Source organism: Alternaria triticimaculans (assembly GCF_023758025.1).
Source record: "Alternaria triticimaculans strain BMP 0046 chromosome Unknown scaffold_12, whole genome shotgun sequence".
In the NCBI taxonomy this organism is placed as follows: domain Eukaryota; kingdom Fungi; phylum Ascomycota; class Dothideomycetes; order Pleosporales; family Pleosporaceae; genus Alternaria; species Alternaria triticimaculans.
This window is the reverse complement of record NW_026055969.1, coordinates 559,972-586,889: the sequence shown is the minus strand read 5'-3', so window position 1 is coordinate 586,889 and position 26,918 is coordinate 559,972. Positions and strand designations below refer to the sequence as shown.

General features: G+C 53.6%; 6 protein-coding genes across 6 annotated transcripts; 3 read left to right on the top strand and 3 right to left on the bottom strand.

Annotated features, from left to right (window-relative positions):
* Positions 1–52: 52 nt before the first annotated feature.
* Positions 53–4,764, bottom strand: J4E78_007726 (uncharacterized protein; the record flags this gene model as incomplete). Its single annotated transcript, XM_049368331.1, has 5 exons — positions 53–649; positions 712–1,250; positions 1,914–1,974; positions 2,024–3,313; positions 3,358–4,764. 5 exons carry the CDS (start codon positions 4,762–4,764, stop codon positions 53–55), a joined length of 3,894 nt encoding a protein of 1,297 aa, XP_049219985.1.
* Positions 4,765–5,529: 765 nt separating this feature from the next.
* Positions 5,530–6,715, top strand: J4E78_007725 (uncharacterized protein; the record flags this gene model as incomplete). Its single annotated transcript, XM_049368330.1, has 7 exons — positions 5,530–5,532; positions 5,586–5,685; positions 5,804–5,843; positions 5,894–5,972; positions 6,017–6,428; positions 6,484–6,563; positions 6,626–6,715. The coding sequence occupies 7 exons, from the start codon at positions 5,530–5,532 to the stop codon at positions 6,713–6,715; spliced, it is 804 nt and encodes a 267-aa protein (XP_049219984.1).
* A 649-nt stretch (positions 6,716–7,364) lies between these two features.
* J4E78_007724 (uncharacterized protein) lies at positions 7,365–14,451 on the top strand (the record flags this gene model as incomplete). Its single annotated transcript, XM_049368329.1, has 5 exons — positions 7,365–7,569; positions 7,618–9,101; positions 9,671–12,609; positions 12,706–13,712; positions 13,772–14,451. 5 exons carry the CDS (start codon positions 7,365–7,367, stop codon positions 14,449–14,451), a joined length of 6,315 nt encoding a protein of 2,104 aa, XP_049219983.1.
* A 1,467-nt stretch (positions 14,452–15,918) lies between these two features.
* J4E78_007723 (uncharacterized protein) lies at positions 15,919–16,617 on the top strand (the record flags this gene model as incomplete). The annotated part of the gene is made up of 2 exons (XM_049368328.1): positions 15,919–16,066; positions 16,145–16,617. 2 exons carry the CDS (start codon positions 15,919–15,921, stop codon positions 16,615–16,617), a joined length of 621 nt encoding a protein of 206 aa, XP_049219982.1.
* A 2,519-nt stretch (positions 16,618–19,136) lies between these two features.
* On the bottom strand, positions 19,137–21,377 carry J4E78_007722 (uncharacterized protein; the record flags this gene model as incomplete). The annotated part of the gene is made up of 4 exons (XM_049368327.1): positions 19,137–19,143; positions 19,251–20,852; positions 20,913–21,212; positions 21,262–21,377. The coding sequence occupies 4 exons, from the start codon at positions 21,375–21,377 to the stop codon at positions 19,137–19,139; spliced, it is 2,025 nt and encodes a 674-aa protein (XP_049219981.1).
* A 928-nt stretch (positions 21,378–22,305) lies between these two features.
* On the bottom strand, positions 22,306–24,043 carry J4E78_007721 (uncharacterized protein; the record flags this gene model as incomplete). The annotated part of the gene is made up of 5 exons (XM_049368326.1): positions 22,306–22,490; positions 22,543–23,354; positions 23,403–23,758; positions 23,817–23,835; positions 23,892–24,043. The coding sequence occupies 5 exons, from the start codon at positions 24,041–24,043 to the stop codon at positions 22,306–22,308; spliced, it is 1,524 nt and encodes a 507-aa protein (XP_049219980.1).
* Between the last annotated feature and the right edge of the window lie 2,875 nt (positions 24,044–26,918).

The following is a 26,918-nucleotide window of genomic DNA, read 5'->3' as shown; positions in this document are numbered from 1 at the left end:
ATGGCACGACCCGTTGTCTCCTTTCCACCACCATGGACGTTTCTAATTCCCTCTACGATGCAAACACCAAAACATTCCCATCTCTAACCCCAAGACGGTGAACTCTAACAAACTCACGCTCTGCTTCGTCTCCCCTACGCTTACCAACAACAACAGTACCAGAACCCGTCGTCGGCTTCTCAGCACCAGGTTCCTTCTGCTCTTCAAGCCACGGATACCACGCCCTGACAAAATTAACATCTCCCACCGACGGCGCCGTATTAACCTGAATTGCCCACGTGGACCCAAAGCGCGCAGCAACAGGCGGACAAACACTGATATCGTTCTTTTCCCAGCAATTCGAGTCCGCGGCATACGCATTCGAAGGATAAATCATGATGGAGCCGAGGTCAAAGGGGCCTTCGTCCATGATGGGAGCGTAGATGCTGTTGAAAGCAGCGTTCTTGATGTACTGGGCACCAGCTTCGAAGTTGAATTCGTTCGCAAAGCCTTGCTCGGTGCAGAGGCGCTCTGCGGCGTCTTGGTGGCCGGCGACGCTGGCGGCGATAAGGGCGTCTTTGTAGCCTACTAGTTTGTCGCAGCGGAAAAGGACGTTTTCGTCGCGGTCAAACCGGCAGTGCTCGTGAGTCATGCCGAGGACGTGGCCGATCTAGCTCTTGTGTCAGCGGACTTGGAGACGAGGGGTGCTCGACTGGCAACATAGAGACTTACTTCGTGGGCTACCCGATGTGGCTCGGTGCTTTTCGAGCCCATGACCATGTAATGACGGCCAGCGGTGGTTTTGCGATGATCATACCCAATGCTAGCGTATGGCGCTTCTTCTTCTGCCCCAAGGTGTATTGCAAGAGCGTCCGCGCTCACTTTTGGGTTCCACGTCCCAGGCTCTTTCTTGTCCTTGTAGTCATCGAGGTAGCAGGTCGGATACATTCTCTCATTTTTATCCTCGTTGCCGTCATGAATCTCCATCCACCCGAGGCAATGGCCGTTCGCAGCACTGGCTGGTGTCTTGATGGCGTCGGCCCATATCTTGAACCCCTTCTGGAGTGGACAACCAAGTTCCGCTTTGGCCTTGGCGGTCGCAAAGCAATATCGAAGGAGACGAATCCGGCCCTTCTTAGGGATGCTGATGGGAGGCCAGGGTTGCGCGATACCAAATTTGAAGTGATTCATGTTACCCTCCTGGGGGCCGATAGAGCCAAGATCGAGGGCGTCAGTTTCGGATCCGGTGCGACAGTACCGATTCGTGGAGGCTAGTACTAATGTAAGAACCCCTAAGAACAGGAGAAATAACAAGGCCATACGCATTGCAACGATTCCTGGTAGACAGGCAGATGAGATCGGTTCTATATGTAGCGGTAATGGTCGTAATTGTCAGGTTGATCCTTATGTACATTTCACTCGACTATGGATATGATTCAGCGTAGACGCTAGGTCACGACTCCACAAGAAGTGAATGTGCAGCTGCGTAGAAAATTATTTCAGGCAACGATGTCAGATAGGAGGTTGATGCGATCGCGTGCGCACACATCAGGGACCGTGCGAACGGCTGCACTACCACATCGCATGGCAAGATCGGGGAGTAAGACCTCAAATGGTAGAGTGCGTGAAATGTTCAAGAGTAAGTAGTCGGCCATCTTATAGCTGTGTTGATACGGAAACACCGGATGCAATAATGGAGGGTGTAAACCAATCCTGTGAACATTTTGAATGAATGATTCCATGTATGCTCTACGCTTGCCATGTGATACCGCGTCATCTACGAAGACATGCCATACAACGCCAGTCTAAATGCAGTATATGCTTGTGAAAATGAACTGAAAGTGAAGAGAAAGATCGCTGAATGATAATGAGGGTATGACGCTATGCAAGAAACAAAGAAGGGAAATGTAATGCCGCTAGGACTTAGATCTCACGTCCTTTCTTTTCCTGATGCTCCAATTCTTTGACGTACTTGACAAAAGTCTTCTTATGAACCTACTTGCAGTTAGTATTGCTCAGTCTCAACTGCTAACGTGATACGTACCAGACCAGCGTACTTGCCATCCCTGAGCACGCATATATATCGTAGTCCGAGCTTTACAAAGCATTCGTATACCAAGTCCATCGGTGAGTGAACATCCAATGCAACAGGTGCTGGGTCAATATATGGAGTGAAATCACTTGGATCGTAAGCTTCTTGCTCTTCTTCGTCTTGGGGCTCACGCCCTGCAGCCCAATCGACTCGTGGTGACATGAGGCAAAGCGTGTTCTCTTCGTTCTCCAGCTTATCGAGCGCAAACTCTAGATCTGGTGCGGGAATGAGGCCAACAAGAACGCCGTTCTTGATGATGGATAGGCCGCCGTCCAGTTCACCTATCATTTGCAGTCCACGTTGCTTTGCACGCAGCTCGACTGCAGGGATGAGCGCGTCTTCTGAAATATCGATGATATGATCCTGTCTCTTCCCAGTAGTGATGTCGCCAAGCTCGGATGTGAAGATGGGCCGAACTTTGTTATCGAGGAATGGGTACGAGTTCATGTCTGTGAGCAGGTCGTAGATACTGAGCGGTTCAATGGCATCCGCCACCCATTTGGCGACCAGAATGCCGAGAGAGAAAGGGAGTACGTGATCCAGACTACCCGTGAGCTCGAATAAGATAACTGCCAGTGTGATACTAAGACGAGTGACACCGGTCATTGTTGCTCCAGCAGCCACTAGCGCGTACACTCCAGGAACGACGCATGAACCTGGCGGACCGTCAGGCGAACACTCTCCGAAGACGCCCAGATGGTTGAAGCGTAGAGCAGCAAGTTGAACAGTGTGGCCGATAAAGCGCCCAGCGAGACCGCCTACGACCATGGAAGGTACATAGATACCGGCTGGGACCTTGATACCAAAGGTGACGACAGTCAGAAGAGCTTTGATGACAAATGCGAAGAACAAGGTTTTGAGTACGCTCGGAATATGCTCGAGAGTCGGACAGAGACCGTCGCCGGTGTCAGTGTACGTGTCGCACGGACTTGCCAGTTCGAACAAGAGTTCGGTGACGGGAAGTTTGGTGTATCGGTTCCAGAAACTGATCAAACCAGTCACAAGCGCAACCAGGAAGACCTCAAGGAGCGGATGCTTCTTGATAACGGGTATGCGACGGAATGTTCGTGCCCAGATGCGAGATGCTTTGATGAACAATGCGCCGAGAACACCGCCCACAGCGCCGGTGAAGACAAAGGTCGCAAGTTCAAAAAACTTCCAGTCTAGATGATAACGAACCTCGAAAAGCACGATCTTCTTGGTGCCGTATGGATCCAGGAATTTAAGAGATAATGCAGCCGCCTACAAGCGATCAGCAAGGTCGAGAGGAGAGACTAGTGACTTACGATGCAGCAAAAGAAGGTTCTGAAGAGCGTCTTGGACGGAAAGTAGTAGCTCACTTCCTCCAGACTGAAGAGCACTCCGCCAATCGGAGCGCCGAAAGCTACGGCAACACCACTAGCGGCACTAGCGCTGAGAATCTCCCTGCGTTTGCCGTCGTTGTTGCTATACTTTGAGAATATACGACACGCAATGTTTCCTATGCAAGTCGCAATGTGCACGTATGGGCCCTCCTTACCGAGACTGAGGCCCGATGCAACACTGAGGATCAGAGCTAGCGTCTTGACGAGCAGTGTGCGTACACCCAGGTAACCGTGGAGAACGAAACCACTGAGGATGACCTTGACTTCGGCTACACCACTGCCAGCAGCGGAGTAGTAGACCATGGGTGGCCGTGCCTGGACTTCCTGGAACCTTGACTCTGGGCTGATGCTGCGCTTGCGGTCTTCTTCCTCTGCCTGATCAGAGTATCTCCGGACTTCTGCGCCGAGGTTTTCGTCGAGTGTGGACAGTGAGATGGCTGAAGGGATAACTGTTTTTGTGGTGAGCGTGAGCAGACACGAGGCCATGGAGAGCAAGATGACGGAGAGGACGAAAAAGCCATATTGGGTCTGGACGACGTCCAGCCTGTCATTGCGGACCGCCTCGGACCACTTGAGCCAGTTGTCGCATATCGAGGCACCTTGGCAGCACGCCTTGCGGCTCTTGTTCCAGCCGGTGGTGCAATAGCCCTGCTTCAGATCGAACAGCGTGGTCTCGGTGGTGTTGACGAAGTAGGCGCACACGGCAGTGAGCACGCCGATTAGGGCTACCAGAATCCAGCCCTGCGCACCGTCGAACCAAGCGGCGAGGCGGCCCCTGATGTCCTTCCGGCTCCGCAGGGCCTTGACGCGGTAGGCGTCGGCGATGTTGTCGTGGACCCAGTCGGTCGACGTGAACTGATCGTACCACACGCGGTTGTCCTGGAAGAAGGAGGCCTTTGCGGAGTGCATGCTCTGCTCGAGGCCCGCCCCCCGCTCGCCCAGGGCATTGACGAGGCGCTGGCTGAAGGTGTGGCCGCCGGTGAGGGAGCCCCGGCGGCTCCGCATGCGCGAGCTGGTGGGCAGCTGGCTGTTGTTGCGCGTCATGCCCGGGCGAGGGGTGCCCGGGGAGGTGGCGGGCAGGCTCTTGTAGGACCTGGCACCCCGCAGATGGGGCACTCCTAGCAGGGCGGTCCGCTCGTTGACGCTGCCCGTCGACCTCGTGAGGTCCGTGTCCGAGGCACGCATCGGGCGCTGGGCGCTGAAGGTGAGCGTGGGCGACGTGGGCGTGGTGCTGCTGAAGGTGTCGTCGCGCTCGCGCTGTTCGGCGGCGTAGTCATCGTCGGCGTCGTAGTCGTCGACGCTGTGGTACGACTGCATCGACTTGGGCATGGCGAGGGCGGTGGGTAGGGAGGCAGCAGCTACAATCGGGGCAGGGGCGGTCTATTAGTGTCGAGGGCAGCCAGAGACATGTCGCCGAGCAGAGGCCGCTATCATGGTCATCCGGAAAACGATGGCGGTGTCACGATGGATATGTTATGGCTGGGCACCATGGCTGCTCCCCACTATGCCGCGGATCCCTCCAGGATGCGTTGTTGTCCTGTGTCCGGGGCGAGATAGGCTCCGCCGCGGGTCCGCCAGCTGTTTCAGAACGGCTTGCGTGTGCAGGGCGGCCAGCGAACAAAGCAGCAAAAGCAGCAGCTCGAGCAACTCCAGCAGGCAGCGGTGCGCAGCCCTCGGAGGCTGACCTCAGGTGTCTCACCACCGCAAAGGGCGGTAGGCGCGTCCCATGTGATTATTGGGGTGCACCCGTGGACGCGATGGTGACGGAACGCAGGGCAAACGGAAGGTGCTAACCCTACACGGAGAAGGCGCGATGCCGTAGCCGCCAATCGCAGCCCCCAGCCCCACCACTACACACTGACGTGCGTCTCGCGGTCGGGAGAATTGGGGGGTAGAGGCTGCCAATCTGTCGTTTCTTATCCGCTCGTGCATCCATCTGCTGCTGAGCCGCTGATCTGAAGATACAGACGACGCAACTCGGGAAAGCCGGTTTCGGAACACCGGGATTTCGCCGAGCGAGATATCCAAGGTACTAGCAGACATTCCGGAAGGTCTGACGACGATCGTGCCTACATCTCTCTAAAAGCATTCAAGATGGTGAGTCCTGCTGGACATTGAGTGCCATTGGGACTGCGTGCTGATGACTGTAGCCTGCTCTCTATGAACAGTTCTTCCTCTTCGGAGACAGCATAACCCAGGACTCCTTCTCCCAGGAGCGAGGCTTTGCCTTCTCTGCAGCCCTTCAAGCTGGTCAGTCCAAATATCATCATGTCTCCCGATTACTACCCCATGCAAAACATCTCTTCGTGAAGCTTCCATGGCGGTCATTGGCTCGGACCACTGTAAAAGGCACTAATGATTCCAACAGCATACATCAGGCGACTGGATGTAGTCAACCGCGGCTTCAGGTTATGACGTCCTACCCTTACGATCGCACCGACAACTAACACCATGACAGTGGGTACAACACCCGCCAAGCTCTCCAGATACTGCCCGCCATCGTGCCCCCGCCGGATCAGGCTAAGATTCGGTTCATGGTAAGACTTGTCCATGCTAGATGCAGCCCTGACTGACCATACAGACCATCTTCTTCGGCGCCAACGACTCATCGTTACCAGATGCGCCAAACAAGCAACATATTCCTCTTGATGAGTTCATCAAGAACCTAAAGGACATCATGTCTCATCCGCAGATCAAAGCTCACGACCCTCGTATCATCCTGGTGGCTCCTCCCCCAATCAACGAGCATCTGTGGTGGCCAAGAGACCAGTCGAACGGATATGCTAGCGTGACGCGACTGGCGGGTGCGACCAAAACATATGCCGATGCAGTCGTTCAACTTGGCGCCGAGCTTGGCCTGCCTGTCGTACATCTCTGGAAAGCCTTCATGGCGAGGACGGACTTCGAAGCAGATATTTGGAAGCTGGGCGATGATCTCCCGGGCTCTTTAGACGTCTCGCAGAATGACGCCCTCGTGGAGCTTATGTACGATGGTAAGGGTTTCGCAAAACCTTCCTGTTTCCTCGCCATGCTAACTGCACGTTTCAGGGCTTCACTTGAACCCAGCAGGATACGAGATCTTCTACCAGGAGTTGATCAAGGTCATCGCAGAGCAGTGGCCGGATCAAGTAAGTTCTGACTGTATGAAATGCATGAGGTAGATACTGACTTCGTGCCTCCACCTTTGCAGTCGCCTGAGAAGCTGCCCATGGTACTGCCGCCGTGGAACGATCAGGAAGCGTGGAAACAGTGGGAGAGTGCTCAGTCTTCTTCGATCTAGCGCAAAAGTGGTAGACATGGTGGATGTGGGCAAGCTTGATTTCAGCTGCGCGATCAAGCGGGGCTCTGGGGAAGTCGTGTCCAATCGGGCGAGGGTGCATAACTCCGGCAGCTTGTGGTTAGCAGCGTCACTCGACGAACCTCAGCTCAGCATCGCGTCAACAGGACGCAAGAATACACCAGCAGTCAGATTTTCCTGTTCCTATTTCCTTTCCTGTTCAAACTTTTCTGGGACACTGTACATTATCTCGCTCCCTCTAGCGCCGTCTCGGGAACCGCCTGATCTTCGGCAAAGACCGCTGTTGCGACCATCGTACCTTCTGCTCCAGTAGTCCAACTAATCACACCGCCCAACACCCAACGCCTGCTATCTGAGATAGTAGCACGGCCGATATCTCTTCACAGGTCTTGCCTTTACGTCCAAATTGCCAACCGAACACCTCGATAGTCGGCTTCAAACGCATTCCTCACAACCGACGACCCAGACCCGCGCACACCGCAAACGCCTACTCTACTAAACAAGAGAGACTGCCACAAAAGAACTGGGCTACTGGGCAGCGGTCGCTCGGTGGTGAAGGTAGGGGCGTCCCCACGGGAAGGCTGGTGTCTCTTTGTTGAGCACGTCACCAAGGGATGAGAGAGTCACGGGCATGGATCCTCAGAGCGTAGCCTTCCAGCCGCGCGACGATTTCTGGCGTTTTCAAAGCGAAATGCTACGTGTGCAGGAGCACCAAGCCGAACTCGCCGATCGCGTCGCCCGCCTGGAGCGCAAGCAGGAAGACGACTCGCGTCTGAAGAACGTCTGGGGGACTTCATCGCCCTTTCCTTCGGTGCTGGGGGGAACACCCCAACAGGGTAAGACGCTTCACCTGAAATTGTGCATCTTTAGCTGAAAACTGTTAGTTCCCCTGCAGCAGCCAACCGCCGAACACTTCACGAACTTCGACGACCAGTCCAGCAATCTCATCGGCAATCTCCAACTTGACGCCGACGAGGAACCCCGCCGTGTAGGGGCCACATCTCGCGCGAACAGCGTCCGCTTCGATGAGACCGCCAATCACGGTCACTGGGCGCATGCATCGAGATCGTCGCTGGATTTGATACCCCGCACTGGTAGCAGCATGGGCGGGCATGTCATGAGCGAGCGCAGCTACTCCCACAAGTCAGACGGAAGGCAAAGTTCTGCCGGCCAGTCGGTGCATTCTATGGCTTCGGGTCGCGCCAACAGCCTCACTAGCTTTGGTCCGACAACGCCTCAAGACGTCCCAGGGCTGGCTCCTGGCTTGTTCATTCTCGGCTCCGTTCCTGCCATAATACGTTGCTGGCTCAACACCAACTTCAAACACGACACCTTGCTGTATGCAGCAGTCTGCTCAGGTTCATACACATCCTATCTGGACTGGTACACAATTGAACACCTGGGCTTTCAGGATCGGGTCATTCTGGACGAGGACCGGGTTCGCAAGATCAAGCTGTCTGTCTACCTTCCAGAGGCTGTGCCTGTTTCAGCATCTTCACGATCCGACAGCCCGGCGCCGCAGCTCCCTTCGATAGGCGTAGATTTCACCGTCATCGAGGAGCACGACGCTGAGGTGAATCCAAAAGCCATTCAGATTTTCCTTGGTAGCGACATGCTTCGAGCACATAATGCCGACCTCCTTCTTTCATGCAACCAACTGACTCTGTATGATGATGACCGTAACAAGCTTCAGGTACCACTCGTCCGTCCTGAAGATGATCGCGCGTTCAAGTGCTTGCACGCTAGCGGTGCCTCTACGACGGATCCGAACCGCGCTACTTCGACTGTGGCTTCAGCGCATGCGCATCACACAACTCAGATGTCTAGCACTTCACCGACCCGTGAGACGTATTCGCCCATGGGGAAATCGAATGGCACAGGCCCAGTGACCAACTCTGAGGATGGCGGGTCAAGTGGCCGGAGGAGTCTCGAACAGCGTCCACAACCAGGCCTCTCAGCGTCAAGTCGCTCTGATAAGGACGCTCAGGAGCCGGGCTCTGTAAGCGGAACTCCACAATCAGGAGCACCGCAAGCCATCTGGAGCAACTGGCGCCGTGACCAAGTGGAGAAGACAAACACGGGCTCTCTGGATTGGGCCAACGTGGGTAAAACCGCCAGCTCAGATCCCAGCTACCAGCGACGTGATACAGGCATCAAAGTATTGAAACCTTCTAAATCCACGCGTACTCTGTCGACGTCAAACTCATCGCCTGTGACCGGGCAGTCACGCTTCTTTGATGATGGAAAGCGCAGAGGCGAGAGCGAAGCAAGCAACCCTGCGGCGGCTCCTCCGGTGAAGAGGAGTGTGTCTGGGGACAAAGCAAGGGAAAATATGCCTGGCCTGTCGAAGCCTCGATCTGCGAATCCAGTAGGCGGTGCCTCTGCTTTCGCATGGCTGAACAGTGGCGGGTCAAAATGAAACGCGATGCTGCGCTTGTATCATACGTAACACCAAACGCCGGACAGAATACAGACTGTTGACATGGCGTCATGAATTCTACACATGCATGTGCTGTGGTTTCCCATGGTGTTGTCTAGGCGATTGTGACATGCACCAAACACAAACAGATGGTGTTCTGGCAGCTTCGGACACGCGACAGGGGGGAGCATTCACCGCGTCGCCAAGCTCGCTTACCAAGGTAGTGTCCGCAAGGCTGAGCGGTCGGACAGCGATAGTGACGACGGCCCATGTCACGGCGCTGCTCTGATTTTTGCGGACATTGCGCTGTTACCCCTCGTTTGTTCACCGCCGTGCTACTGTGTTTGTGAAGAAGAGGCGCCATTGCCCAGGTACTGCGGCCCGCTGCATAGTCCTTGTCCGCCTTTTGCTTGCCCTTTCACCCTCGCTCGTCCGCCCTCTACCGTCTGCCCTGAAGCTCTTCGCGGGCTTCACGGTAGGCAATCAGCTTCAAAACGGCCTCCACTAATAACAAGAAGCGGAAGATCGTGGTCCCCGCACGAGACTCGTCCAACGGCGACGGCACGCATTCACCGAATGTGGGCAGCGTCGGTGTAGGGTCCCCTCGCTCCTCCCCGCAACCCTCAGCATCGCCGCCACGCTATCTGCCACCGCACCTGCACGACGAAGTCCTGGTCGACACGCCCGAACCAGGCACGCTCTCGGCGCGAGACAGCTACACCGGGGCCAGCTCCCCCAGCGAAGCCTACGCCAACCTGACCCTCGACAGCCGCGAGGGCTCCGTCACCGACCTGGACCGCACACGCACCACCGAAGCACATCCTCAACGGCCCCCTCCACGCGCATCCTCACCCGCTAAGCGCCTCCACTCCGACATGGACGACAAGCCCGACGCACACGGCACGCGCACCAGCGACGCGCCCTCGGCCGCCCGCGCCAGCAAGCCCCTGCCTACCAGCACACCACAGCGCAGTGCACGCGCAACTTCCGTAGAGATGGCTGACGCGCCCGCCGGCAGCAGCCCCGACGGCGACGGCGACGATGACGCCACTGAGCAGCAGGGGCTCCCCGACATCGACGTGCAGGTGACTCGCGTCATGGGCATGATGTCGAGCGAGGCCCTTGTAGAAGGGCAGGAGGGCTACATTATTTCCGAACAGTGGCTAGAGCGCGTGTGGGCAAGGACGTCGGAGAACAGAGGCAGGCCCAACGACTTCAGCAGGAACGCGACCTTGGGTCCCGTGGGCCCTGTCGACAACTCGCACCTCGTCGACCCAGAACTAGCGCACGAGAACTTGGTCGACCAGCATGGCGATGACTTCGTCGCGCTCAGCAAAGAGACAACCATGGGCCAAGACTTCGAGATTGTGCCCCGCAAAGCGTGGGATCTGGTCCTTAGCTGGTACGGGCTTGAGAAGTCGAGTCCCGTCATACGCCGCTACGCCCACAACACGGTACCGGGCCAAGTCAGCGAGGATATTTCTTACGAGCTGCACCCTCCCATCTTTACCATCCAGAAAGTGCGAAAAACTCCCAACGCCGCTGACAGCACGAAACCAGCCGCAAGGTTCGTCGCGAGCCGCTATGAGAGCTTTGTAGCCTTTGTCGACGCTGCCAAGAAAGCCGCAGGCGTTGACCCCAACAACAAAGTTCGCATTTGGCGCATTCTCACGCCCGCTCCTACAGACCAGCCACAGGCAACACAGCCATCTGGCATATTAACACCCGACGCGTCTCCCCAGAACGGATCTCCTATTACACCCGCACCCACGCAACGGCCTACACTCGTTATGGCGGCCGACAGTTTCAGTGCTCTTGCCTTTGGATCAGAGCGTGAGCTGGTCACAGGCAAAGACGAGACGGCCAATGAGACGTTCAACGCGACTCTGACGCTGGCTGACGCTGGTCTGACCCAGGATCAGATCATTGTACTTGAGGAGCACGACGACAAGGGTGAATACATTGCCGATACCACCAAAACAGCTTCCAAGAACAAGGCTGGTGCCCTCGCTGGCAAGGGCCTGCAGAGCAACCCCAACAGTGGTAGGAGCACTCCAACGGGAGGCCCCATGACGCGCGGAAGAAAGCAGAATGGCAAAGTTCGTGGCCACGTGGGACTTACGAACCTTGGCAACACCTGTTACATGAATTCCGCTCTCCAATGTCTACGGAGTGTCGAAGAGTTGAGCATGTACTTTCTGAATAACAAATGGAAAGACGAGGTCAACATCGACAACCCCATAGGCTTCAAAGGTGTAATTGCCAAGTCGTACGCTGGTCTTTTGAGCTCCATCTATGGCTTCGACAACAGCTCATCTGTCTCGCCCAAAGACTTCAAACTCAAGCTTGGTAGGGCGAATCCCATGTTTTCTGGTTATGGCCAACAGGACTCTCAAGAATTCGTCAGCTGGCTAGTCGATGCGCTCCACGAAGATCTGAACCGTATACACAAAAAGCCGTACCGAGAGAACCCTGATTCCGATGACAATACCTTCCGGGACCCTGAGGCAGTCAAGCAACTCGGCGAGGTCTATCGGGAGAACCACCGAGCTCGGAACGATTCTGTAGCCATGGACTTGTTTAGTGGTTTTTACAAGAACACCATGGTTTGTCCGGATTGCGAGAAGGTCAGCATCACGTTCGACCCATACAGCCAGCTTACACTGCAGCTGCCGGTAGAGCAGTCTTGGTCCCATACCGTCACATACGTGCCATTGTACGGGAAGCCTTGTCGAATCGAGCTTGACTTTGACAAAAATGCCACTATCAAAGCCTTGAAGGAGTTCGTCGGCAAGCGCTGCGGCGGCGTTCCAGCCAACCGTATCATGGCGTCCGAGGTGTATAGTCACAAATACTATCGACACTTGGACGATGCATCGTCGATAGCGGAGTCGAATATAGGAGCACGGGACGAAATATATTTCTATGAGTTAGAAATGGCTCCAAGTAATTGGCCTGCACCTAAGAAGAAGGGCGCCAAGTACCGGATGACGCTTTCGCAATCTTCCGACGAGGAGATTCCGGAGACCGTTTCACCACTCCACGATCGCGTCATCTTTCCATTGTTCCACCGCATCCCAAGCACATCCTCGTATAGAGCCACGGGGCAGTCTATGGCGCTATGGCCAAGCTTCATTGTTCTCACTCGGGAGGAAGCCAAGGATTACGACACAATCCTGAGGAAGGTTCTGTCTAGAGTCGCTGGGATGACTAGTCGCAAGATTCTTAGTGAGCTCAGCGGACCAGAACAATCCCGCCCTGGGTCTGATGTTGTACTGACAACAGAAGAAGATGCGTCGCCAAACGATCCACAAGTCAATGACGGTTCTGTTGAGGGCGAGGACATTGTGGAGGTGACGATGACGGATGCAAAGGATACGCGTTTCGCTCAAGTCGATGAGGCTAACCAGGTTCCGGAAGTCCTTCGGCCAGGTAGCTACATTCATCCGGAGTTCAGGTACGTACAACCTAGTTCCAGGCCAAGCTTGTGACGCAAGGTCGCAGCTCCGGGACCGACCTTGGATTCGCGCAGCAAAATACTGACTTAGAACAGGGCACTTTTCGAGATGAAGCACACACGAAAGAGCTCAGAGATTGTTACTACAGGTTGGAGTACCGTCGATTATTCGAAGCCACTTGAGCCTATCACCAAACGAGTCAGGATACCACCAGCTCGAGAAGAGTCTGTACAATCGTCCGCTGCTGGAAGCGAAACTACGTCTAGCGACGAAGACGAGGACGTGTCACAGTCCACGATTGTCGACGCCGACGCAGCGATTGATGCCGCCAACGTCAGCAGCGACGAGGAAATGCAATCAGTCGAGCCGGCAGCACAAGAGTTTGCCCGTTCGGGCCGTCAGAACAAGAAGAAGAGCAAGAAAGCGCGGAAGCATGAGCGCAAAATGGAGCGAAAGCACAAAAACAACAAGAATTTCAAAAGTAAGAAAGCAGGCAAAGTACCAGACCAGCCGAACTACCCTGACGGACCTGACGACGAGTCGGATGAGAGATTGCTCCGAATGGGCGAGGCCCTTGTCCTTGATTGGAATGCCGAGGCCTATGATGCTCTATTTGGCGCCTCTACGGCGGACGATGACAGAGGCGCGGACGTCATGAAGAACATAGAGGTTCTTGATGACACAGAGCTTCGCGAAAAGAAAGAGAGGCGCGCAGCTCGTCGCAAAAACGGCATCAACCTTGATGAATGTTTTGTCGAATCTTCTAAGAGCGAGATTCTTTCCGAAGATAACGCATGGTATTGCAGCCGTTGCAAGGAGAGGCGCAGGGCGACAAAGACACTCGAAATCTGGACAGTTCCTGACATCTTGATTATCCATCTGAAGCGCTTTAGCGGGGCGAGAAACCTGAGAGACAAGATCGAAGATCTGGTTGACTTCCCTGTAGAGGGACTAGATCTGTCCGGCAAAGTCGGTTTCCCTGAAGGCAAGGATCTCACCTATGATCTCTTCGCAGTCGACAATCACTACGGTGGGCTTGGAGGCGGTCATTACACGGCCACTGCTCAAAACTTCTTCGACAAGCAGTGGTACGACTACAATGGTAAGCTTTACCGACCGCATATCCTTTACACACAGTCACATTGATGCTAACTTCACTAGACTCCATAGTGTCTCGGTGTGAATCCGGCCGCAAGGCCGTATCGAGAAACGCCTACCTTTTGTTCTACCGCCGGCGTTCCCCCGTCCCTTTAGGCCCTCCCTCTCTTCAGCAAATTGTAACCGGCGACAACAGCAATCCCGACTCTGATGAAGATGCAGACGACCAACAACTTCGCTCTCGGTCACCGGCGGGAAACGGCTTGCGCCTCGACGATTCGTCCCGCAATGGGTCGTCGAGCGCTGGCGCAGTCGCAGCGGGAGCCGTAGCCCTGCGCGGGGGTGGTTATCAGCACTCAGCAGCCGCGAACCGTCCAAAGAACGGAGTCGCAGCCGGGAGCCAGAGTGACGATGATGATGAGCTACCATCCTATGGCGACGATGAGGGCTACGCTGATGACGGTGCTTACACGTCCACTCCTTGGGAAATGGACGCTGATCAACCAGCTTGGAGCTTCAGCGGCCTTGGCAGTGCGAACATGGATCGCCGTAACGACTCGGATGATGACGGTGCCGCGTCTGATACCGGAGCGATGGGTTCCGTAGGTGATGGAGAGATGAGCGAAAGGATGCAAGACTTTGATGACGATGACGGTGTCAAGAATGGCTGGGGTGGTGTCGGCACACCCGTCGCACAGCAGGATGATGAAGTTGCCGAGATCAGGCTCGTCGGCGAAGACTGAGCAGACGAAAATCCTACAATACGCAGGAGGATTCGTGTTCCCCTGAATGGCAAACCATTGCATCTTTCGTTTGAGTGTATAGGTCGCGATCGTGGGCTTGGGAGACGAAAAGGCTCTCGTTAGATTAGATGGATATGACTGATGAACAAAAGGAGGATAGCATGGAAGGGTTGTACATGACGAACGGGACGGGGTATCAAAGGTGGGTGAGGGTCATTATCCTCAGGGCGTTTTGCAAACATAGCATTCGTAGGCGCATCCGTAGGCGTATCAATGAAGACCTTGCATCGTTCACCATACTATACAGTATCTTGAGATTGAGTCTCTCACGCCGCGCACTACTCAATCAGAACGAGTCATTTCGAAGACTCATCGCCGTACCGTGGATGTACATGGAGACGTACCAGCTCAGACTCAGTCGTCGGCAAATCACAGTCATCACATACCCAACCACCCAATGTACCTTCCAAAGTTATTGCAATCGGATCATCACGAGACGAGCGCGCAAACAAGAACTCAATCAGAACAACACCAGCCACGCCATCATCGCATGAACCGCACAGACCCATCCATCACCTCGCGTAGACCAAGAGCGGAGACAGGGATGCCGGATATCAGGAAGCACTAATGGAGTTGCGCGCAGCCAATGAGCAATTGACTCCAGGGGTTTCTACCACCGGTGTTTGAGGCTTGTAGGTTTGCCAGCCTTGACATTGACGTTCTGTTTCTGCCATGACGCTGTTTCTCCTTTTTCTTCACGGCCTAGCGAACGTGGCGGGCATGGTACAAGGTCCGCGGAGTAGGTACAAACGGTGTACACAGCGCTATAGCACATCATGGCGTGCGGCATACCGGCTACAAGCGTGATGGTACGCAACGGTTTTCTTCTTGAATGGGGCGGTTGATAAACGATGTGAAACGCAGAATCGGAGGCACGTACCTGCCCCCACAGCAGTTTATCACGCGCAGTACGAAAGGCAATCGCGTCACATCCTCCAGAAGCCCAATATCCAGTCACAACACCAGTATCATCGCATACTTACCAACACAGAAAGCCCATGGCGTTCCTGAAAAGATCGAGGTTCTGTGGTGCAGGAACAAAAGCGGGTAGAAGCGATATACAGCAAGGATGTATATTATCAATAGATCCAGGTCCGCCTATGACGATCACTCCTGGCCGCATCGAGACAACACTCCGAACCGCATACCCGGAACCTGTACCAATGTAGGAAATGACGATGACGAGCATTTCCTCATGCGAAACTAGGCGTTGAGATTTCTTGTCATGCTGTAAACCAGTTTGTACTCGGGGAGGGTACTACAGGTAATGCCACAAGGCGTATAAGAGGTATCGTGTTCTCGTTGAAATTGACCAGTCTCTACTACGATTCACTCGCTCAGTTTCGTTCCTGTGTATACTTTACCTCTCTGACTATCTTCATAGTTTTCATCACGACCAACCCCAAAATGCGTTTCTCCCACCTCGCCGTCTTCGCCCTAAGCGGCCTATCGCTCGCGAGCCCCGTCGTCCAGCAAAAGCGCCAGGAAACAAGCAGCGTAGAATCCCTCCTCACCGATCTCTTTGCCACGGTGCAAGTCTACACCGGAGCCATCAGTACGCCACCTCCCCTTTTGACCCGCCAGCCAAGATAAACCACCCATCACCTGCATTATACTAACAGATGTGTCCCAGATGCTACCCTCGCGCCCCTCTCAGCATCCTCATCCCTCCTCGAGAAGACAGCCGCAATCCCCAAAGTAGGCGAGCAACTCAACAAGATCACCGCCGCCATCACGGCTTCGACAACGCAAATCCGCGATCTCGCTCCTGCAAACGCTACGCAACCCATGGTGCCAGCCGAAGACAACCAGAAGCGGTCTGCCTCTACCGATCTCGTCGACGTCTCCCAGCCCAAGGAGAAGCGTCAGTTGATCGCCGCTGGTGCCCTTCTTGCGCTCATCATTGTTGAGATCTTTGCTACGATTACCGCCGCGGTGGCGATTTTGGGTCTAGCTGGGCTTTTGGTGTTTATCAACCCGTTGACGAGCGCGTTAAGTCTTTTGATTCTAGCGGTTCAGTTGGTGCTTAATGTTGTGCTTGTGGGTGTTATTGCGTTGCTGAACAGTGTGCTTGGTGCGTTGGCGCTTGGGCTTAGTGGGTTGTAAGGGATCAGTTTGGTTGTAGCGGTCGGCGGTGTATTTTTAGAGATATAATTGGATTTGTTATGACATTGTCATTCCTGTCTACCTTGGTGTCAGCCCAGTGATGTTCCCTCGTCTTCAAGTGAAGTATGACTATGGAGTGTGGTTGACTGATCGACATCGCGTCGATCCGCTTGTTCGACGTACTTGAGCGCGATAAGCTTGCTGTGACGATTGCACAGAGATCGTCAATTGACAGTGATGGTATTAAGAAGAGTCTCATCATGCAAGTATCGCTATCGTTTGACGTTTAGTGTCATGGTCCGGGTGCGTAGACGTTTTGACGAAGCGTAGTTGGCAGCACGCAAGCTGTTGAGATGTACATGACTTGTCTCCGTTTATTCTAGATGCATGAAAAGATACTGGTAGACGTCTTACATACCGTTTGTGCTCCCTTGTTGATTGCTCCTTTGTTGATTGCTCCTTTGTTGATGAATGATCATTGTGTGGCAGTCGTGGTTGACTCAAGCGAGCCAAGCCTTCCCATTCACAGTTCAGGAAGTCACAGTCACGTCAGCTCCTCACCGCTCACAACGACTTATATGAGCGGCAAGCGTCGTTTCTTCATTCTTAAACGACCGTACAGTCACACCACATGACTCACATCATGCACCGCTGGAGCAACCCTTCCAGCAACCCTTTCCTCGCTATACAGGTAACGAACCTCGCGCGATAGTGCACCTCTTACTTCGCAATGTCGGCGTATCTCCTTGCACTACCTAACGAGTTGTTGCTCGATATCACGGACCATCTGCCTCGTCTACCTCGGGACCGACGCGCGGAACTCGTCTCGCTGGCAATGGTGTGCAAGCGCTTTTGTAAGTGGATGCTAGAATGACATCCAGCTTGCCGTCTCACTGACACCTTATAGATGATATCGTAGTAGACGTTCTCCATAGAAATGTCTGCATCGACATAGCGAAAGTACACAAACTCGTCTCTTTGTATGCCGCCCAACCCAAGCTCGCGCAACTAGTCAGGAGCATTGACCTTTTCCGGGACGCCGACACCGATGATGAGCGCACTTCCGGGCGTAAATCTCGAGGGAAGGAATGGGGTATTTATAAGCCTATCATGAGGTCGTCCGGCATTACAAGGCGCCTCCAGCTGATGCTAAAGTATGACCTTCGTCGAAAGAACGTCCAGGCAGACATGGCTCTTCTCTTGCTACAGATCTCCAACATACAGTGCTTATTGCTAGGAGGGTTATCGCATGGTGATATTCGCTTCCTCGATCCAGTGTTCTTCAACACCTCGTCTTCCACCGCGGATCTAGCTTCTTCAGACGCCCACCGCTGTCGGCCCTATCTAAAAGAGGTTATCAGAAAGCGACTCAAAGCGCGGTTGAACAAGCTAGAGATCCCTTTCGGTGGGCTATGGGACTCTGACAACGGGCATCGGACTTTCGATTTGAGCGAGTACGCTCACCTCACACACGTGACCACATGCGCCGATGGATTGATGACGCCTAAATGGAAAGCATGGGGATCCGAGCCTGACTACGCACTTGGCGTATTGCCGAAGACGTTAACCCATCTTACGCTCGGAGGCACATGCTGGGACTTTGACCGTCTCTTGACTCATCTCGTCGAACAGAAAGCCACTGGAATATTGCCGAGATTGCGCAGCTTCACCATCTACACCCATCATCAAATGGGGCAAGAGGGCATGGGAGATGACCGCGCAAAGTTACCCAACCGTGCGCGATTGGATCATGCCGCTGCACATGTCCAGGCACTCCAAGATGTCGGAATAACAGCAACACTAAGACACACCGGTCCAAATCATATGCGTTACTTCTATCGGCTGAACATGATGGACACCGGTTATCGGTCCCGTCATGTGCTCGGGCAGCTAGAACCTCTAGAGATGCGAGGATACTTCGAGCATTGGGGGCATCGAGCGACTGATATGGAGGTAAGACGACTAGCGCATGAACGTATGCTGGAGCAAGAGGAGCAGCCAGAGGCATATGAGCCCAGTGCAGACGGGAGTGGATCTTGTTGTACCGATGTTGGCGAACATAGTGAGGCCGAATGGGATGAACTCGCAAACCTGGCCCTCAATGACTGAATAGATGATCTTGACATCCTCCAAAATGTTCCTTAGTTCGTTTCTCAGCACAGAAGCGCCTCTTACAGCCGATGATATCACAATCTCCAGTGTGCACATGTTCAGCATCGTGTCTTTCCAGTTCCCTTTTCGTGAGCAGCCTGTCGTCGTTGCAAGTCGCGCATTTGTGTATCAGCACTGCTGCCACAGCTTTCTGGGCGTCGCCTGGCTTGGGTGGTGCGCAGGGATCGCGCCATCGAATCTGGGTTGTAGAGGCTACGAAGAAGTCATCGAGCCATTGCGGAGACCTGGGTGGTGACGGTGTATGATTCGAAGTTGCCCCGCGGTTGGAGTTGAATTGGAATGGAGCATGGGGCTGAAGGTCCGTTGCCGCGGTCGCAGTCGCGGTCGCAGTCCCCGTGATTGTGGTACTAGACGCTGGAGAAGCCGCAGCAACATCGACCGTGTCGCATTGCATGGGGTCCTCTGGAGGAAAATCATCATCTCGTACAAGTATCATACTTGGTAGTGGTTGTGGGTCCAACAGCGCAATGACGAGTTTCTGGTCGAAGCTGTACTTGGGTAGATCGACGCCATCTCGCATAGAAACAATCCAGACGATTTCATCTTTCTCCTTCGAGCTTAGCAACTTCGTCTTTGCGACTCTGGTCATCGTATCCAAGAAGTACTCGCTGATGACGGTGAAATAGGCTCTCTGAAAGATGCTCTGAACATGTTCTGGTACCATGTTACGCATGTTGAGCATGAACTCGCCCGTTTGACGCGTGCACGCCATGACTTGATCATAAGTCTGCGTCTCTGAGATGGGGAAAAGGCCTGCAGCCCATGTGTGGGAGGCATCGTTGACGCGCCTTACATGTCTACCTGAGATCTTAGCGATCAACACTGACATGACCTCGGTACGAAGCGGCTCTTCGAAAGATTCCGCCGCTCGGACGTATGGCTGAACACCGTCCGCATCTTCGCATTCTGGGTCGGCGCCGCCATTGACAAGCATTCGGAGACGCGGGACGATATCAACAGCTGGGCAATCCGCAATGCACTTCCGTAAAGGACTGAGGGCGTCATGAGCTGCGCTGTTCGGATCGACACCCTTCCTGAGAAGCACTTCAATATCGCGTAGCGTATCGGTGGGATGTCGTTTTGCGTCCGGACAGTAGCCGAGAACTTCGGATAGGAGCGAGGTACCATCGTTAGTAGGCGTAGGTACAAAGGTGTCAATGAGCCACCGCGCAAAAGTTGGAGTCGAATGCCACAGCGCTTGATGCTCAAACTTGTCCCGACACAGAGACTTGCAAGGATAACCTCCCAAAAACGGAGGGAAGCTAGCACCCTTGCAAACAAACAGCCGGAGACATTCAAGCTCGTCTGAAGAAAGCTCGGCAGCCCAATAAGGGCGATTCTGCAATGCCATGATGAACATGCCAAAGTTTGACTGGGCAACAAGTTCTGGAGGCTTGCGGTGAACATTTGCCCCAGCACTAAGAAGCATTTCCAAAAGCGTGTGGCAGTTCTTGCGTGCCGCAGGGTCTGTGTAGATCTTCATTCGGTGTAATAGGCATAGTTGCAATGCTGTGTGAACACCAGGCTTCTCAGGCGATGGACCAGCATCTTCGACGCTGGCACCTCGGTTGAGAAGGATGCGCACGATTTCAGGGACATTCCAGAAGACTGCTTGACGTAGAGGAGTCCAGCTTGAACCTGGAAGTCCATTGACCTCTGAACGACCAGGTTGGAGCAGTGCTTGAACAGTGTAAGTGCGTCCGTTTTTGATGGCATTATGTAAGGCCAAGTCTGTTCCAAGTGGATGTTTGGAACCTTTTGCGCCGTAAGCAAGTAAGACCCAGATGATCGGTCCGCAAGGCATACCGCACGCAATATCGAATACGGTCTGATTTGGATGCTGCAAGATAACCATCTCGCTCAGAGCAGGGTGGCCAACGAATCGTGCGCCTGCTTCATCGAAAGGCAGACCAATGAAATGGTTGATGTGATCGACATTGTCGACAATAAGCTTCTCCAACTTTTCCAAATCGCCGTCTAGGACTGCACCGACCATGTCTAGTACTATGTCGGAGGCTTGCCTAGAATCTTGCGACGATGTCTCTTCGAAGGATGGCCGGAGACTACGATATGGTCAATACACACTGAGCGCACGAATCTGGGATAATCAGAGACCTACATACTCTTGTGGCTGGTTCAACAGACCCAGAAAAGTTGGCTCTGCGACCGTCCCGGCTTCATCGGCGATAAGAGTGGGTAGACTAGCTACAACCTGCCAACCACCCGTCTTTGTACAATGCTCTCTGGAAGTCGAGTCGATTGAAATGGGTTCAGCGAAATCGCTTGACTCGTTGTCGTTCCCAGCGCTGCCATCGGAACTCTGCTCGCTGGGAAGCCTCGCTTTGTGACGCGACTTCGTGGCTCTTCGCGGTTTGTGCCTCATGATACCCCACTCTTTCAACCTCATTCGATATGCTCGTGTCCTGTATCCCTCGTCAGTTATCAAACGACAACATCCTTGCAAATACTCACGAAGCCCGAAATTTGTGTTTGCGTTCCATGAGCTCCTTGACCTCTTCCAGAGGCTTCTTTTGGACGAAAGAAAGCTCCTTGATCTCATCCTGCACCAACTCCCAGTCTTTCGTCATCCTTATATACTGCGGCCCGCAGCCCTGGTATTGCACCTTCGGTGGGCAATAGACACTGGTCAAGCACAGCAGGAGTGCGAAGGTGCGGCCTCAAGACCGTGCGCCGGTAGCTAGCCAAGATAGAGGGAAGAGCCTATGAGACTCTAGTATCGACGCTAGATGCGGTACTGGGTTCGGTACCATGAAGGTCATTGTGCGATCCTGGAGACATGTCGTGGTTATAACAACACGCACGAGGGGACGCGGTGTGCAAAAGTAAGCCTGAATCCAGCTGACGGAACGCGAGAGTGCAACTCTAAGGCTTCGTGTCGACTAGGTGGTGGCGTGCATGGAGTCCAACGCGAATTGAGTTTAGTGTATGCGGCACAGCCTCCCGAGGTCCGGCCTCGAGCCTTGGCTTGGCGCCCCTGCGTCGAAATCGCTCACAGCCCCAAGCTCTTTCTTAACCTGTCGAATACAACAACGCGTAAGAAGCAGATCGCATATGTAATTAAGGGTCGAGAAGTCTACAAAGCTTTTATTTCATGCAGATTGCTGTCTTCCATACCATTGTAGGCTGCAATAATATTCATTGCTGAGACGTATGTGCCTAGGCGTATTCATGTAGTATCAGGACCCGCAGCAAAAAGGGCATCGAACCGCGTACAACAGCCATGGCTTTTGTATCAGTGGCAGGAGGGCTGCGCGCCATTTCGTTATAGCCACGCTAGCCAAGCTGACATCGCCAGCAAGAATACTCTCCATGTTTGCGATCAAACAGGCGGAGCCAATACTTATCACAGCAATCACGCCGTCATGCTGCATTTTGGTAAGATTGATCAACTCACAGTCGACTATCCACTGCTCAAGGAATGCAAGTTGCGATTAACAAAGGTATCATATGTACGAAGCGACGCTAAAACAGCAAACAAAAAGCCATAGTCCAATTCTAACGACCGCCGATTTGGCCCTTGGGAAGAGGCTTTACCCACATGAATATGCAGTTGAGCGCAATGATCATGATGCCAATGATCCAGAAAACCTGCGCATAGTCCGTCTTGTGGTAGCGGAAGATGATGGCGAAGATGATACCACCAAAGTTACCAGTCGCGCCAACGATGCCGGAGAGGATGCCTTTGGAAATGTTAGTAGGACTTCTCTCAATGAGTGAAGCAATCGGACTTACCATTAGCGTGAGGGTGGATGTGAGGTACGAGCGCGAAGTTCGCACCATTACCCGCCTCGAGGAATATGGCCATGACCGCAATGAGGCCGATCATCTCGCTGAGGTTGTGGGGGTCCACCTTTCCAATGACGATGCACATTATACCAGACATGACCCCGACGAAGTGGATCCAGAACTTCTTTGCCCAGAGGTTGCGACCGGTAACCTTGTAGATAAGATCCGCAATAAAGCCACCGAGCGGTCTGGTAACAACGTTCAAGAGACCGAACATAGCTGCCCAGCGTCCAGATTGTGTTTGACCAAGGGACTGGAAGTTCTTGAGGTAATAAGCACCAAGAATAGAGTTGATGGCGAGTTCACCGCCGAAGGAGCAGAAGTAGCCCGCGCAGAGCATCAGTGTCTGGAGAGAGAACATGACCTTCAGTCCCTCTTTCAAAGTAGGCTTGACTACGACTTCGTGCTGGAATTCGTCCATGACTTGAACATCACCACGTCCAGCCTCTACGTCAGCGGCCGGTTGCTCTCGCTTCTTTTCGTCGTTGGAGGAAATCGATCCAGTGGTCGCAGGCTTGTCATCGAGGGCACCGGTCGTGGGGACCACGGAAGCTTGGTTGGTTTGATCGCTGCTAGACACTACGGTTGCCCCACGCTCAGACCACTTTCCGGTAGGCGTATCGTCAGTCAACAGCAGGAGACCGGTAGCGCATGCACTGATCATGATGAATGGAACGATGAAGGAGACTCTCCATGCGACGTGCGAGGAGAGACCCTGGTCCCTCTTCAAAGAGTCGTAGATAGCGGGCATGACGAAGCTGAAGAAAAGTCAGTGGAAGCTGCTTCATAGGGGACGTCCCGCTTACTATGTGATACCGCCGCCAGAGTTACCCCAGCCTCCGACCAAAGCGTTGGCAGTGCCGACAACATTCCTGTCGTAGAATCCAGTTGTCCAGACCTGGCATGGTACGAAGGTGCCGCCGAGAATACCAACAAAGAAACGGATGAAGTATAAACCCGTAGCGTTGTGGGCAGTACCAGCCAGAGCGGTCGGGATGGCACCGGCGAATAGCAGGCTGGCAAATGTAATGCGCGGGCCGAAGTGGTCGCACATGGGTCCCGCAATGAAGCGGACCAAAAGTGTTGCACATAGCGCAACGATGTTGGAGTTGGCAATTTGATCTTGTGACAAATGCATGTCCTCCTTGATACTCTTACTCAGCTGTGGGGATGTTAGTCTGTACAATTCGGACAGTCTCGTGGGTTGCGGGTGACCATACCAGAGGTGGAAACGCGTACCTGAAAATTATTAGCACTCATCAACGAAGGAGACCCACATGTGGGGAACGACATACCATGACCAGAAAGCAATGAAGAAGCCCAGGTAAGAGAAGAAAAATACACGACCATATTTGTTGATCGGATTCAAGACGGGAATAGATGTGGCCTTCTTGTTGTATGGGTTGATCTCTGGTGCCGACCAGAGCATGTTGATAGCGAACGGCATGATGAGTACCACCCGAGAGGTCGAGCCCTACTACGATACTGATACTTCTGAAAGGTAGGTCGGGAGAGTGTAAAGCTGGCGATGCTTTACAGACGCAATATGGAAGTTGGGAGCGGGCGCTTGCTGAAGCCGTGGCTCCAAACGGAAGCTGGAGGTTATATAGATTGATGCACAAACTCCAAAAATGATACTTCCGCGGTGAAGCACAGTGACGCACGGCTAAGGTTGTGGCGCAACTCGTTCCCCAGGCCAAGTGAGATCAGACTTCTCCGTGTCTGAATTCAGTAATATTGGCGGATTCGTTATCTTCGTTGGCGATGGCCAGCAGCTGCAAGCCCAATACTTCGGAGAAAGTATGCTTTGCCGCGCTCTCGGGTGCAGGCGATGTGTGCGATGAGCGCTAGGGCGTCAACTTGAGATCCACATGCTGCTGTAGCGAATTGAGACTCTTTCTCGACTGGCTAAAGTGTAGCATGAAAGGCTGAATGTCGATGCGATGAGTCGTGGTTCGCTGGGGATGAGGTTTGACGCGGGATGGTGGGGGACGGCAGGGGCGTTCTCTTATCTCTTGGCGCTAGCCAGGCGAGAGACTAGACTCACTGTAGTCGATGCCAGCAAGGATCCTTATCAGAACGTCTGGAGATAATATGAGTTGCTGCTTTTCCGCGGTCAGCATTTGACAAAATGCCTGTGTCGCTAATACCTCTTCAGCCTCAACAGCTTCCTGTTCCTAGTACGAGCATACTGTTCGTGTCGAAGAAGTGGCGTTGACAAAAACGACTGGAAGTAACGCAGCAAACAACAATGACAACTCAAGATCAAGACTTACTCTTGCTTCTGAAAAGTAGCTTTGCTTTTGACTTCTGGTGATGGTACAAACTTGATGTGACGGGAGTTGTGTGTCTGCCGCGTGCGTGTGGAGACGTGGCCCGATAAGCACAGAGCTTGGTGCAACGGCAACCATACCAGGCATGTGGGTGGATTCGCGCCGTTGCACAACTCTTACAATCCCAGCTTGGATTTGAGATCGTTAATTGTTTGTCGATCAGCTCCTGTCAGGATATTGATGGCCTGTGAAACATGCTTGCACCAATCAAGCGAAGATTCAGTGCCTTATCTCGCATAATTGCAGCTTCCGCCCCGGCAACACGGAGTACGCACAGGGACTCTTGGAGCACATCGATGATCTGGGAGGGTATATGATCCTCAAACGCCTAGAGTTCAGTGCAACGTCATCCGCTCCTTGGAAACTCGGTATTTGAATCTCACAATGCCAAGGCTCGTCGATACTTGGAGGCCAACACTGGATGGATGTGACGAGTTATCTCAAACTCCAAGAGGTTCTCGCAAGCGGGAGTTCTAGGCCTAGATCCTGACGTACGGTGGCTGCTACAGTCACTGCAGCGATATCGGAGGAAACGGGCCGGAGAAGGCATGTTGGGTACTGAGATGCTGCGCAAGAAGACGAAGCAACTCCGGGAATATCGAAAAAGATGGTAGTGTAGTGTGGGTAGGCTCCACAGTGGGCTCAGCTGCAGCCTTTTGAGCCTCATCCGCGGAGATCCCACGCTCATCCTGAGACAGTGGTACCCAGCCACCCCGTTCCTCGATCTGTCATCACACGACTTTGACTGAATACTCTCCGAACACCTTGGTCAAAAGTTTCGGGTCATACGGAGGATTTCGAAGAGTTAGCTGCTGATGTGAAGCAGGACCCGGAGGATGTCTACGTTGTTGAACACTCCTGCGCGCTGCATTCCCAATACTTCCTCGCTGTCTGCACACCCACCCCGTACATTGCAGCGCCGCACACCACCAGCACATGCATAAGCTGATGGCTACTCCCAATTACGTCGCAACGCCGAGGGTACCATCTCTCAGGCACTCTCGTAGCGTACAACAAAGCTCCGGTGCCATGACAAACGCCTAGTCCAAGATAGTAGCCCAAGCTCATCCTACTATCCATCTCTTCCACGCCATAGATGTGGGTACCATGCGCTATTGGAAGGAAAGAAGACGCTCCCAACAGGAGATAAAGCGCCGTACGGAGATGACGAGACTGAGGACCAGAAAAGGTGGGGTGCAGAGTAGTGAGTGCGCAAGCAAGGCCCACGACAGTAGCGAAGATACTGTAGGCTTCCTGTAGTACAGGATCGCATTTGAAAGTGAAGTGTGTACTGGCAATTGTCGTACCATACAGTGGTATCACGATACCAAGGTAATCGAATCGGCCCGTCCAGGTGCGAACAATTTCGCTGTGATCGAGGAAGATGTGGTGTCTATCAAGCGTCAGTACCATCTGTTCTTCAAACTCAAGGCATGAGGGTTGAAGATGAGTATCAAGAGGTACTTACAAGAACGAGAAAAAGAAGCACGCTATGACAGAGGTAAAGTAGACGTAGACAGCTTCATCGTCGCCGCTTCTACTGTACCTATCTAGGTGACTCCGACGAGCAGACAGGTAGAACACGACAGCGACCAAAAAGAAGGCAACGGTACCCAGGATATGTGACCAAATGTTGACTGTCTCATTGTGGACCTGGAAGACGCTCCTGAGTGAGTGATGGTAAGAGAACGTTGCTTGTCTAGTGACTATTAGCCCCAAGCCGTGTGCCGTCTACGACGCGGAAAACGTACCGATGGGATGTGAGTATGAACTCGTTGTCTCGCTGCCAGGGCACTGCGTTGACGCCGTTAGCTCACGACGTTCCTAGTATCCACCGGGAGTAGCGCAGAGTCGAACTCACTGAGATCATCCCAGCCTAGCAACGCGTCGGAGTTCTGGGTCTCATCCGTACGATGAGTCTCCTTACCGTCCGCGTCAAATTGAACATGTCGCAATGTCGTTGATGTTCCATACCCGTCGCCATGGTTG